Below are 12,834 nucleotides of genomic sequence, written 5' to 3' on the forward strand. Positions count from 1 at the left end.
AATTTATAGTTATTGCTTTTCTGATCTAGCGACCCCTGTCCTTCTCCTTAGTTTATAAACTAGCAGAATCATGGGACATCAAAAGTGGGAAGTTTATTGTTGGTTTTTATTCCTCACTCTCGTATAGGTGAACTTGGTTCGTTCAATTCTTAGGAATAAAGAAGAAGGATCCACTGGGAATGAATGGGAAGACTTGGGTAGTATCTTCATTAGCCGGAAGGAATTTGTCTACACTAGCGTCATTCAAAGAATGAACAAAGGGTTACTATTTAGGTAGGATAGATGGATGTAGTCCAATGGCTAAAGCTTTGCTAGCTTCTTGTTGACTGAACTCTCTGTTCCTTAGGCTCCAAGTAGTTTTTGGGTAGGATGGTAGAATTTTTCTTCGCCACTAGTGGCAACGAAGTTCTTGGTAATTAACAATGGGGAAGGAAGATCTCCACTCATATCATTCATTCAGCGCCTAGGGTGAGGTGCGACCCACAACAAAAAAAAGGGGGAAAGCTTGCTTGCTGTAGCCCTATTTTAGTAGACTAGCCTTGGTAAGCGTAAGCGATTTATTTAAGTAGGCTCGCAGCTTCGCTCAGCAGAAGTGCCATACTTTTTTTTATTCTATTAGTAAAGCGCTAATGCCCAAACTATGGGCTTTGAAGGGGAACGGAAGAAAACATAAAGAGGGTCTTTTTAAGAACATGGCTCGTTTAGTCACTTCACTCGTAGCTCGATGGCCCGTTCATTCACTTGGTCATGAACTTGCAGCTTCCCCAGAAGTGACGAAGGGGGGAACAAAGCTTTGCCCCTCGCTTTACTTTACAGAGATTATTATGAACTGACTAAATGACTAGATTCTCCCGGAATGCTACCTCAGCTAATAAAAAGTATTAGTTCCCTTCAATCAAATTAATAAGCTTTTTGATTGATTTAAGGCACCACCCTCCTTTTTAGAACCCATTGAGGGGGGCCTCGATCGGGGGAGGGGAGAGTGGCTGAGTGGTCAAAAGTGGCACACTGTAAATCTGTTAAAGTTTTTCTACGTAGGTTCGAATCCTGCCTCTCCCACTTGTTTATTGTAGACTTTAGAGAAGAGAAAGGAAAGGAGGCATTCATCAGAGTAAGAAGGCCCACCGAGCGAAGCTCTTTCTTTCTTTTTTTTTTTTTTTTCATGAAGTGAAATTGTATCGTACGTTAGTTAGAGAGGTTGGCGAACTACTACGATCTCTAGATTCCCCATCTATATTCAATTCCAGCGAGAATAGAAGTGAGTCGCTTCCGGCTTGGCTTGTAGTTGTAGTTTTTTTTTTAAGCTTATGTAGTGGTCGGCCTTCCTACATGCACGCGCTTGCCAGAATGCCTCCTTGGTTTTGGACAAAGCCAAACCGATACATACGATAGGCGAAAGAAAGGCCCCCCATTTCATAGCACCTTGGGAATGCAAGTTTGATCGAGGATTGGAGAGGAAAGGTGGAAGAAAAGGCTCGGGATGGATTTAGGAGTCTTTGTGCAAGCCGTATGCAGTGAGAGTCGCACCTACGGTAACGAGGGGGGTTTGCTTAGCTATATGTGCAGTGTGGTGGTTAGGCCTACCCACCCTATTTGTTCCATGATCTATGGGTCCACTGGAGCTACCCACTTCGATTAATTAGCCAAGATTTTGACCGGATACAAAATCACTAATGCTCGATCTAGTGGTATTTTTATGGGGATTCTATTTATCGCTGTAGGATTCCTATTCAAGATCACTGCAGTTCCTTTTTGAGCGGTTGTAGGGTAGACGGCCGCCTATAGGTGGTAAGGTAGGGTGGGTGTTACCGCTCAGATTGCGGCCAATCTTCCTAACCTCGCGCGAGCCGGACTTAGAGCGCGTGAAACTCATCACTACCTTGTAAGGGCGTTGAGACCATAGCATGCTACACAAAAGTGCCACTTTCTCTGGAGTGTTGTCACACAGTTACCCGCCTAGAAGAGCCACTCGCTCTGGAGTGTTGTCACACAAGTGAAGCAAGCCACCCACCTGCTGGCCGGCGAATCAAAGTTCTCTTCCGGTCAACTATCCACCCAGTCAAGTGCAAAAAACATAGTAGAATCACGCAGCGCACACTGCTGATGTGCTTCCTGCCCATGAGGAAAGAAAGAAGAGTGGCAAAGTTTAGTTTAGATTTGACTGTTTGCAGCATGGCAATAGATTACCCAAAAAATCCCTGGGAACAATGAAAAAAAAGAAGATATCTCGGTAACGAAAACCATAGGGGGTTGTATTGGTGAGATCCAACAGTGAACAACTGCCCAAAAGAAAAACTGCCTGGAAGTCCAAAGACCTTTAGTACCATACCCTACCCCTGAGCCAGTAGCCTTTGTGCCAAGCAAGACCGCCTTTGTCCCTTTCCTTTCTCCATTCCACCCTTTTCTTTCTTTGTTCTAATAGAATAGAGTCTAAGGCAAAGCAAAAGTGGTTTGTATGCCTACGTTACTTACTTGACGAAAGGGAATGAACTTTGTTTCGTTTTCTGGTTTATGGATTGGATTCAATCAGTGTCACTCCTTCCTTTTGATTATGTTGTGACACTTTGGTTTCTGGCGAACCCTTCCAAAGGCGACCCTCTTGAGATTTTGGCTGTTTCCTAGATTGAAGTAGCCTTTTATCACCCTACCAAATGAAAGAAGTCATTATCAAACAGCTCGCCCTACTGAAGTACCAAAGGTACGCTCCGCTGGGTGACTAAGAAAAAGATTGGTTTGCGCTTGAATTGAAGTGATGAGGTCGTAAAAAGGGAAGGAGGGATCCTATTGACTAAAGGTTGGTTCTTCGGTTTCCTTTACTTTAGAATGAAAGTCGCTATGAAGCCCCTACTACTTACTTTGTTTGATTCAAAAGGCGAATAGCCCCCGCAACTAGTTGTATGGGGTGGGGTGCTTGTGGTAAGCTACCTTGGATATGAGGAACTCCTAAAAAAAAGGAAAAGTCTGGTATTTGACGAAGATCTTTCTATGAATATAAAGGATTTAGTGTTTAATATAGGGGCTAGGATCCATCTGCTTTTTCTCTCTCTATTTTTTTTAGAAAGAGCAGATATAACGAAAATAAGAAAATCGGGAGATGATAAAGGATACATAGACATCTAAGGGGATGTCTATTCTATTCCTTTTTCTTTTTTTAGAAAAAAAAGATATCTCGTTCATCTATCTTTTCTCTATCTATCATTGATTCTATCTACGAATCAAGTCGAAAGACTTCATTTTTGGGTTCTCCAAATGGATTGGATCGTTTCTGCCAACGAAATGAACGTGGACCACATTCCAAACAAATGCTTCTTCTATTCGAAAGTTCTCACGAAGAGAATAAGATGCTGCTCCCTCTCCCTCGGTCTTTTCTCACTTTGCTAATCTTCCCCTCTAACGTAGGAGTAAGAAACCTAAGGGAAGATGCTCTTCTTTTAGGTCCTTTTTTTTTTTCGGTGCAACACAAGAAAGCAGCCCTTTTTTTATCATCCTTGCAGCTTTCCAGATTTTGTATTGAACGCATGGTGTAGCTAGGACCTTCAAATCATGTTTAAGCCTATGTTCAAACCAAACAAACCCCTATTTGAATAAGGCTAGAAAAAATGCCCGCCAAGTTCAAATAAGGGAATGCTTTCCCTAACCATTAAAGGAAAGGCTCAACGAAGGGAGGGAGGTGCTGCGGGGCAAGGAAAACTTTTGGAGATCGATATTTTATTTATTTTTTTTCATTGAAAATGAAAAAAGTCGAGGATGGCCTACAGTGCGTATTATCTAAAGGGAACACACACACTTTTTTGACCGCGGTAGTATGATTGCCGAGCCCTCTCCTCGTTTCACCCTCTGGCCTATTAGGATAGCAACCTTCGGGCTTTGCCTACCCATTCTAATAAAAATTCCAGCTTGGCCCGGGAACAGCATTTCTCTTTAAGACACACCTTATTGTTGTCCCAGAAATCAACGCAGATGCATATTTGACCGTTCTTCTTTTGAATTGGAACTATATTGGCGATCCAAGCGGGGTACTAAACTTCATCAACGAAGTAAGCGCCAATCAGTTTTTCGACCTCTCCTATTATTTCTCAGTCCAGCTGCAATCTCATAAAGAATCTTCCAACCTGCTGGGCTACTTTATTCTTTTCTAATTGAATTTCCTTGTCGCACCTAATAAAAGTTCTAAGATAATGAACTCATTTGAGAACTTGTTTTAGGGATAACATGATTCAAAAAGGTTTCTCGCTCTGCTCACAACGTTGGCTAAGATGAGAAGGTCAATGATAAGATAAGGCACGTTGAGGAAAGAGGTGATCTTTAGTACTTGTGAGATTCGTCAGAGTAATTCGAGTACACTATGTAGTCAACTTCATTCATTCATTAATGAAAAATTCTAATCAAAGACCCTCCTAGTTGATTAATTTGAGGAAGAATAAACATTCTCGTGACTTGTAACCAAGAGTCAATTAGAAATTAGAAATTGAAAAATTGGATTATGAAATTACGAAACATAATTTCTTTTAATTGGATCAATACATCCAATTGAATGCGTATGAGTAAAGGATCCATGGATAAAGATAGAGAATGTATTTCTAATCGTAACTAAATCTTCCATTTTTGTGTAGGGAAAATTGAAACAAAATAGCTAATTAAACAATGACTTTGGTTTGCTAGAGACATCGAAAAATTGTTTTAGCTTAGTGGGAAACAAAACCCTTTCCTAAGGATTCTTTCAAATAGGAATAGAGAACAAAGTAACTAGAAAGATTGTTAGAATCCCCTCTTTTCTATAAGGATCATCTAGGAAGCAGGTTGTTTTGAATGCATTCAGACCTAATAGCTGACATAGATGTCATGGGTCAGACCTTTTTTTTAATTTTTTTATTTCATTGATATCTTACATTTGGAAATTTATTTATCTTCCATAAAGGAGCCAAATGAAACCAAAGTTTCACGATCGGTTTTGAATTACAGATGTTAACAATGATGAATCAACGTCAACTATAACCCCTAGCCTTCCAAGCTAACGATGTGAGTTCGATTCCCGTTACCAGCTTGTGCTTACTTTCTCTTATCTTTATTCAATATTTTTCACTATTTATTTTTTATATTCAAAATCTCTATATTTAAAACATATTTATTAAAAATTTGTAAATTTGTAATAAATATATTTTAAAAAAATATAAACAAAATGAATTAAAAAATGAATAGTTTTAATGGTTTGCATCATTGAACTAAATACACAATTCCCGAAATTCTTTCACATATTCGTTTTGTTCGAATAATAAATGTGAAAACAAAATAAATATAAAAAGATTGGTTTCCATCTGTTCCTAAATAGCTTCTTTCAAAAGGGCTTCTGCTTCCTTGCTAAATGTCTTGGTAGAAGATATGATTTCTTGGTACCGCGGTTTATTCGTTTTTAAGTAAGTATGTAAATCAACTAGAAATTTCCTTACCTGTCCAATTTCTAATGAATCAAGATAACCATTGGTTCCAGTATAAATAGTCATTATCTATTCTTCCACTGCGAGAGGGGCTGATTCAGATTGTTTGAGCAACTCATGTAATCATTGACCTCTTGCCAATTGATTCTGAGTAGCTTTATCAAGATCAGAAGCGAATTGTGCAAAGGCTTCTAATTCTGCGAATTGCACCAATTCTAATTTGGATTTGCCAGCTACTTGTTTCATGGCTTTAATTTGAGCTGTGGACCCTACTCTGGAAACAGAAATACCCACATTAAATAGATCGGCAGATAAAAATATTTGTCCATATGTAATGGAAATTACATCAGTAGGAATATAAGTAAAAAAATCTTCCGATTGGGTCTCAACTATTGATAAAGCAGTCATACTTCCTTCACCTAACTAAGAACTTGATTTAGCGGGCTCTTTCCAAAAGGTGTGATTGCAAATAGAAAACACCTCCTGGATAAGCTTCTCGGCCCAGCGGTTTGCATAATAAAAGAGACATTTGGTGAAAAACCTATGCTTGTTTGGAGAGATCATCATAAATAATTGAAATATGTTGTTCATGGTACATAAAATATTCAGCCAGAGCAGCTCCTGTATAAGGAGCGAGGTATTGGTTTGTAGCCGGAGAATTGGCCGTTTCGGCTACCATAATAGTGTAGTCCATTGCTCCCCTCTCCTGTAAAGTAGTCATCACCTGAGCCACAAAATATGCTTTTTGACCAATAGCTACATAAACGCATAAACCATTTTGTCCTTGTTGATTGAGAACCGTATTTGTGGCTACTGCTGTTTTACCGGTCTACCTATCCCTAATAATGAATTCTTGCTAACTATGTCCTATAGGAATCATTAAATCAATATCAATAAGTCCTATTTGAAGAGGCTCATATATTGAACATCTCAAAATAATACCTGGGGTGGGATATTTAATTAACCAGGATTCAGAAGCTTAAATTTCACCTCGACCATCAATAGGTTTAGCCAGGGTATTTATAACATGGCCCAAAAAAGCCTCACTTACTGGTATCTGAGCAATTCTTCCTATTGCTTTTATAGAGCTTCCCTCTTGTATCATCAAACTATCACCCATTAATACAACACCGACATTATTTGATTCCAAATTCAGAGCAATGCCTATTGTACCTTCTTCAAATTCTACTAATTCCCCTGCCATTACTTCATCAAGACCATAAATATGAGCAATGCTGTTGCCTACTTGGAGTACAATACCGGTATTTAAAAAATTGACTTCACTATTCTATTGCTCAATATATTCATGGATAATATTACTAATTTCATCTGTTCGAATAGTTACCATGAGTATTTCTTAATTCTTTATTTTTGTTTGAAAGAAAAATAATGCATGTAGTAGAAAGACTAACCCTTTATTTCTGTCATCGTTCCAAACATGCCAATATTAGTACTGATGGTACGTAAATGTAACTGAGTGTTCAAACAACAATTCAAAGTTCCTAGAGCTCCTACCTAAAAAGCTCATTATCGACAAGTCCAAAAGAACTTGAAGAACTTCAACAACAAGTTTATGAATCCTATTATTTTCTTTCAGAACCAGGTATTGGTAAAAAAAAGTAAGCAGGCTAGTAAAAGCCCTTTCCGTAGTCACCATGAAAACCTCCATTGTGGTAAAAGCTGTAGTTTTTTGTAAGGATTCCTCGAGTGAAAGAAAGTAAAAGACCGGCTTGGCTTTGTTACTTTCGCACCCTTTGCCTGAATGGTAAGGTCCCATCCTAGCCAAGAACCTTACCTTACCCTTGCCCCTCTTCCCGTGCGAGCGTCTTGTGACACCAAGAGAAAGGTACCCATCAAAGTTCGATCATGTCCCCTATTTCACGTTTACACCTAGGCCCTCGATTTGCCCTAGCTTTATGGTAGCCTTTCCCCGTAGGAAGCCCTTACCTAGCGAGTCTTTCCGTTGCAGCTGGATTGACTGAAACTGCTTTGACTACTGCCTCAGATGGATCAACTACAATTGGCTCTTCAGCGGATCAGTAGGTTCTGAATCAACCCCGTCCCCTTACTCTTGATCTTGATATAGGCAACAAACGAAAATGGGATATGGCACTCAATCTGCACTTGATGGTACATGGGATCCTTCAACTAAATCGGCACTTAGAATTGACTTCCCTTTCCCCTTACCTCTTCCTATTTTTTGGCTTTCGAATTTTGGTCAATCAGTGAACAATAGAAAGAATTCCATGGACACAGGTGAAAGAACAAGATCTAACACTGGCAGCGGAGAAGTAGAGTGATGAACAGCCGGGAAAGATAGGAATCATGTGATGTGCCTTCATCTGGAACTACTGGAATAGGGGTAGTCAACCACCCAGTGAACCATAACTAACAGATAGGTGGGCAAGCTGCATGCAAAAAGGGAAAACTCCTTTTTCCATCCTACCAAGGAAGGGTTGGGGGCTTAGACTAAATCCTAACTCCAGGATATCAAGTTATGAACCTACTAGACCTACTAGTTATTGAAGATACCATTTGAGGGTGCCGATGTCCTAGATCAAATGGTTATGGATATGGATCCACCAAGATGGTTTATTTAAGATACAGACCAAGAGAACCGGGTGATTGCATTTGATTAAAGAATTAGGATCGGAGATATGCTCTGTTAGAACTATTTCTTCTATACTAGTTTGTAATTATGTATTCGGAAGGAGTTGCCCATCCTTCCAAACTTGGGGTTCTTCAAATCAACAGGTGGACCCGTTTCCTCTCCCCACCTACATCTCCCTATCGGTCGAATGGTCTCGTCAGCCTAAGCTCCTTCCAATCACTTATGGTCACCTTTCTCCTTCGGAGTCAAAGTAGAGTTCGCGACATAACCTTCCTTCTCCACGTGTTAGTCGCCCATCTGCTCGCCCACCCACTTTAGCCTTAAACTCCACTTTGGCTTCAACCTTGGCACCTGGTTGAACACAGGAAAAGGGGGCTTGGATCACCTGCTTTTGGTAGTGTCATTGGCATGGAAGGAGATAGAGGGATCACACCGCTTAAGCAAACTGGAGCAGCCATAATCAAAGAAATGTTTGATGAGTGAGATATTTTCACATAGAATGTGAAGTATATGACAAAGTGGAGAGTTTGAGATCACCCAGAAAATGTCTATGCATAGAATAAGTGGATGTCCTCGGGGGATGAAAATGAACTAAATAAAGTATAGCTCCTTGGCCTATGGGGCTACTTTGTCCTAACCTCCAATTGTATAAAAGATGGGATTCTAGGTATGGCAAAAAACTAGCTCCGATTGTTTCACTCCCTTTCCCATTGTAGTCGGATTGGGCCATTTGAGTTCCACTTTCCCCCTTTTTTCTAAAGATGGGGTGATTCCCTACTCTTTGCTCGACTCAATTGAAGTCATTAAAGAACTTTTGTATAGATCGTACACCTCTTCTCCAGGCAAGGTGGCTGACCTTGTGTGCCCAAATGATTTAATTAAAAGTTTCATCTTGTTATTACGTACGTACTTAGCTAGTTTAGGGTTCTCACCTTACACTACAGATTGGTGTCGTGCCATTACTCTGAAGTCATAGCTTATCTAAATTCAGATTCCCATCCTTACAAGGTTTTCTAAGAAAATGAAGATCAGACTAGAAATTCTAGTCTTCCCTGAAACTAGAATGGGTTCCATCTCATTCAGCCTACCTAATATTATTAATCATTTATAAGCAGTCATTTCTTACTGTTCTTGCCCTTCCTCTTGCTTAGTCTTTCGTGCAGTCGCTTTTTTTCCAATCTATCTGTCTTTTTTTTAGCCTGAGAAATGAATCTTTCTATCCTCCACTCAGATTATAGTGATCGTAGAAGTAGCTTCTATCTTCTTCTGTTATTGCCGGCTTGGGGAGAGCGGTTGCGAAGATTTTCTCCCTCGACACTTTAAATAAAAGAGAGGCTTTGTTGAGAGAGGTGATAGCAGTCACAACTGGATGAACATTTTTTTTCTCCCTATTCATTCATATGGGGATGAAAGAAAGGTACCGGTAACAAGGAGAGGTCAGAGTGCTTTCCTCTTGGTTATATAATAGGAAGACAATTTGGTGATGGAGCTCTTACCGTTCTCGCTTACCCTTTGATACGAACCTAGGACGACCTGCTCCTAAACCCGTATTATATTAGCCCGGATCTCAATTAAGTTCAAAATCTAATGGAATGGACCTCAACCCCTAACCAACCTGCGGTTAGAAACCTTGGTATAATGTAGACGCCACAATAGGGGATGGAAAACCTATTGATAAGTCAAGCTAAAACAACCAATTCTCTAATGGTGTTTTAAATGTTCTCAAAGAACAAAGAGATAATTAATCTCACAAGTATTTTCTCAATCAAATCAAAGTTGTGTTCTTATTGAAAAATAAGCCTTTAAATAGGCTTTGAAAGAAACAAGATAAACCTTAAAAACCCTAGGAAAAACTAGCCACACACATAAAGAAACCTAGTTGGTCGCTACTATACTTCCTTTCCTAATCTAAGTTTGATTAATTAATTCCTTTATATTAAATTAGAAATTAATTAATTTACAATAAAATAAAAGCCTTCCTAAAGTTATTTGTCCAGAAAATAAATAAATAAAAACCCAAAAAGAAATAAAGTCAATCGCAAATTAGGTAAGGAGTTGACTTTGACATTTAGGCTCAATTATATGCAAATTCAACATGTGGCAAACATTCTTCCCAAGTTCTTAAATTTCTACTAATTAATGCTCTCAACAATGCAGACAAGGTTTTATTTACTACTTCGGTTTGTCCATCAGTTTGTGGATGACAAGTAGTTGAAAATAAAAGCTTAGTACCTAATTTAGCCCACAAAGTTTTCCAAAAATAGCTTAAGAAATTAGCATCCCTATCCGAAACAATAGTTCTTGGCATTCCATGCATTCTCATAATTTCCTTGAAAAATAAATTAGCAAAATTGGATGCATTATCAATTTTGTTACATGCAATAAAATGTGCCATCTTAGAAAACCTATCTACTACAACAAATATTGAATCCTTACCTGTCCTTGACCTAGGCAACCGAAGAATAAAACCCATAGAAAAATCTACCCAAGGATAGGTAGGAATCGGCAAAGGTTTATACAATCCATGCAGCTTCAATGTTGATTTTGTTTTTCGACACTTCAAACATCTTTCACAAATTCTCTCAACATCTCTCCTCATGTTAGGCCAATAAAAATGTTCTTGTAGGAAGGATAAAGTTTTCAAAACACCAAAATGACCCATTAAACCACCCCCATGTCCTTCCCAAACCAATAATTCCCTAATACTACAATTAGGCACACAAAGTTTGTTTTCCTTAAACAAATATCCTTCAAATATGTAAAATTTATTAAATCCATGTTTCAAACAGGTTTTAAAAATTTCTCCAAAGTCACTATCATGCTCATAAAGTTCTTTCAATTGTTCAAATCCAAACAATCTAGCATCCAAGGTAGAAAAGAGTACATACATTCGGGATAATGCATCGGCAACCACATTTTCTTTACCTCTGTTATAGTGGATCACATATGGAAAGGTTTCAATAAATTCAATCCACTTGGCATGCCTTCGGTTGAGCTTTCCTTGACCCTTGATATGCTTCAAAGACTCATGATCCGTATGAATCACAAACTCCTTTGGCATGAGATAATGGTGCCATGTCTCCAAAGCCCTCACCAAAGCATACATCTCCTTGTCATAAGTCGGGTAGTTTAGGGCAGCTCCATTTAATTTTTCACTAAAGTAGGCTATGGGTCTTCCTTCTTGCATTAAGACAGCTCCAATACCTACACCCGAAGCATCACACTCAATTTCAAAAGTCTTAGAAAAATTTGGCAAAACTAACAAAGGTGCATTACACAATTTTTCTTTCAACAAATTAAAAGATTTTTCTTGTACTTCCCCCCATTTGAAGCCAACATTCTTCTTGAAAACTTCATTCAATGGTGCTGCTATGGTACTAAAATCCTTGACAAATCTTCTATAAAAGCTTGCCAAGCCATGAAAGCTCCTCACTTGGGTGATAGAAGTAGGAACCGGCCACTCTTGAATTGCCTTCACCTTAGCTTGGTCAACTTTGATTCCTGCAGCACTTACTACAAATGCTAGAAACACAAGCTCATCCTTGCAAAATTCACACTTTTTAATGTTAGCAAACAATCTTTCCTTTCTAAGAACTTGCAAAACTTGCCTAAGTTGATCCACATGGTCATCCAAATTTCAACTATATATTAGAATGTCATCAAAATAAACAACCACAAATTTACCAATAAATGGACGCATTACATGATTCATAAGCCTCATGAAAGTACTAGGTGCATTGGATAATCCAAAAGGCATAACTAACCATTCATACAGCCCATATTTAGTTTTGAATGCGGTTTTCCATTCATCACCTTCTTTCATCCTAATTTGGTGATAACCACTCCTAAGATCAATTTTTGTAAATATGCAAGCACCATGCAACTCATCAAGCATATCATCTAATCTAGGAATGGGGTGTCTATATTTGATGGTAATGTTATTTATAGCCCTACAATCAACACACATTCTCCAAGATCCATCCTTTTTAGGTACCAATAAAACAGGAACAGCACATGGACTTAAACTCTCACGAATGTATCCTTTATCAAGCAAATCACTTACCTGTTTTTGTAGCTCCTTTGTTTCTTCGGGATTGCTCCTATAAGCTGGTCTATTCGGTATGGTAGCTCCTACAACAAAATCAATTTGATGTTCTATCCCTCGAATAGGTGGTAGTCCACTTGGAATTTCATTTGTGAAGACATCTCCAAATTCCTTCAAAAGAGAAATCATTGAACTTGGCAATTCGAGTTCTTCAAAGTTAGTTTGATCATTAAAATAATTTTCTTTATAAATCATGACCAGCAAAGGTTTCTTACACTCAATAACTTTATTAATATCCTTTAAACTCAAATAAAAGTTGCTACTTAACCTTTCTTTTCTTTCTTTTTCTTTTTTTCCCTTAGATTGGCGCATACCTTCGGATTTTTCTTCCTTCTCCATGTTCTCGGGTTTGCCACTTCCTTTTCCCTCTCTTTCGATTTTCCCTTGATCTTTCCACTCAATATGATCCTTAGAAACCTTACCTTGGTCAGCAACCTCAATCTTACGTTCTTGAAAGGATGGTGAAGCCGTTGGTGCCATACTTGCTTTTTCCTTGAGCTTTTCGGCTTCTCTTCTTTGTTGCATTTGTAATTGGTCTTTGTAAACCTCTTTAGGCGATAATGGTTCCAGCTTGACCTTCTTCCCTTTAAACCTAAAAACAATACTATTTTCTCGACCAAAATGAGTAGCATCTTTATCAAATTGCCATGGTCTACCTAGTAGTATATGTCCAGCAATCATGG

General features: G+C 38.7%; 1 protein-coding gene across 1 annotated transcript; it reads right to left on the minus strand.

Moving 5' to 3' along the window:
• Positions 1–5,321: 5,321 nt before the first annotated feature.
• Positions 5,322–6,026, minus strand: LOC125419788 (ATP synthase subunit alpha, chloroplastic). The gene is given in 3 exon segments (XM_048466267.2): positions 5,322–5,876; positions 5,878–5,933; positions 5,936–6,026. Coding segments are annotated over 3 exon segments (702 nt in total).
• Between the last annotated feature and the right edge of the window lie 6,808 nt (positions 6,027–12,834).

Source organism: Ziziphus jujuba, chromosome 7, assembly GCF_031755915.1.
Source record: "Ziziphus jujuba cultivar Dongzao chromosome 7, ASM3175591v1".
Taxonomy (NCBI): Eukaryota; Viridiplantae; Streptophyta; class Magnoliopsida; order Rosales; family Rhamnaceae; genus Ziziphus; species Ziziphus jujuba.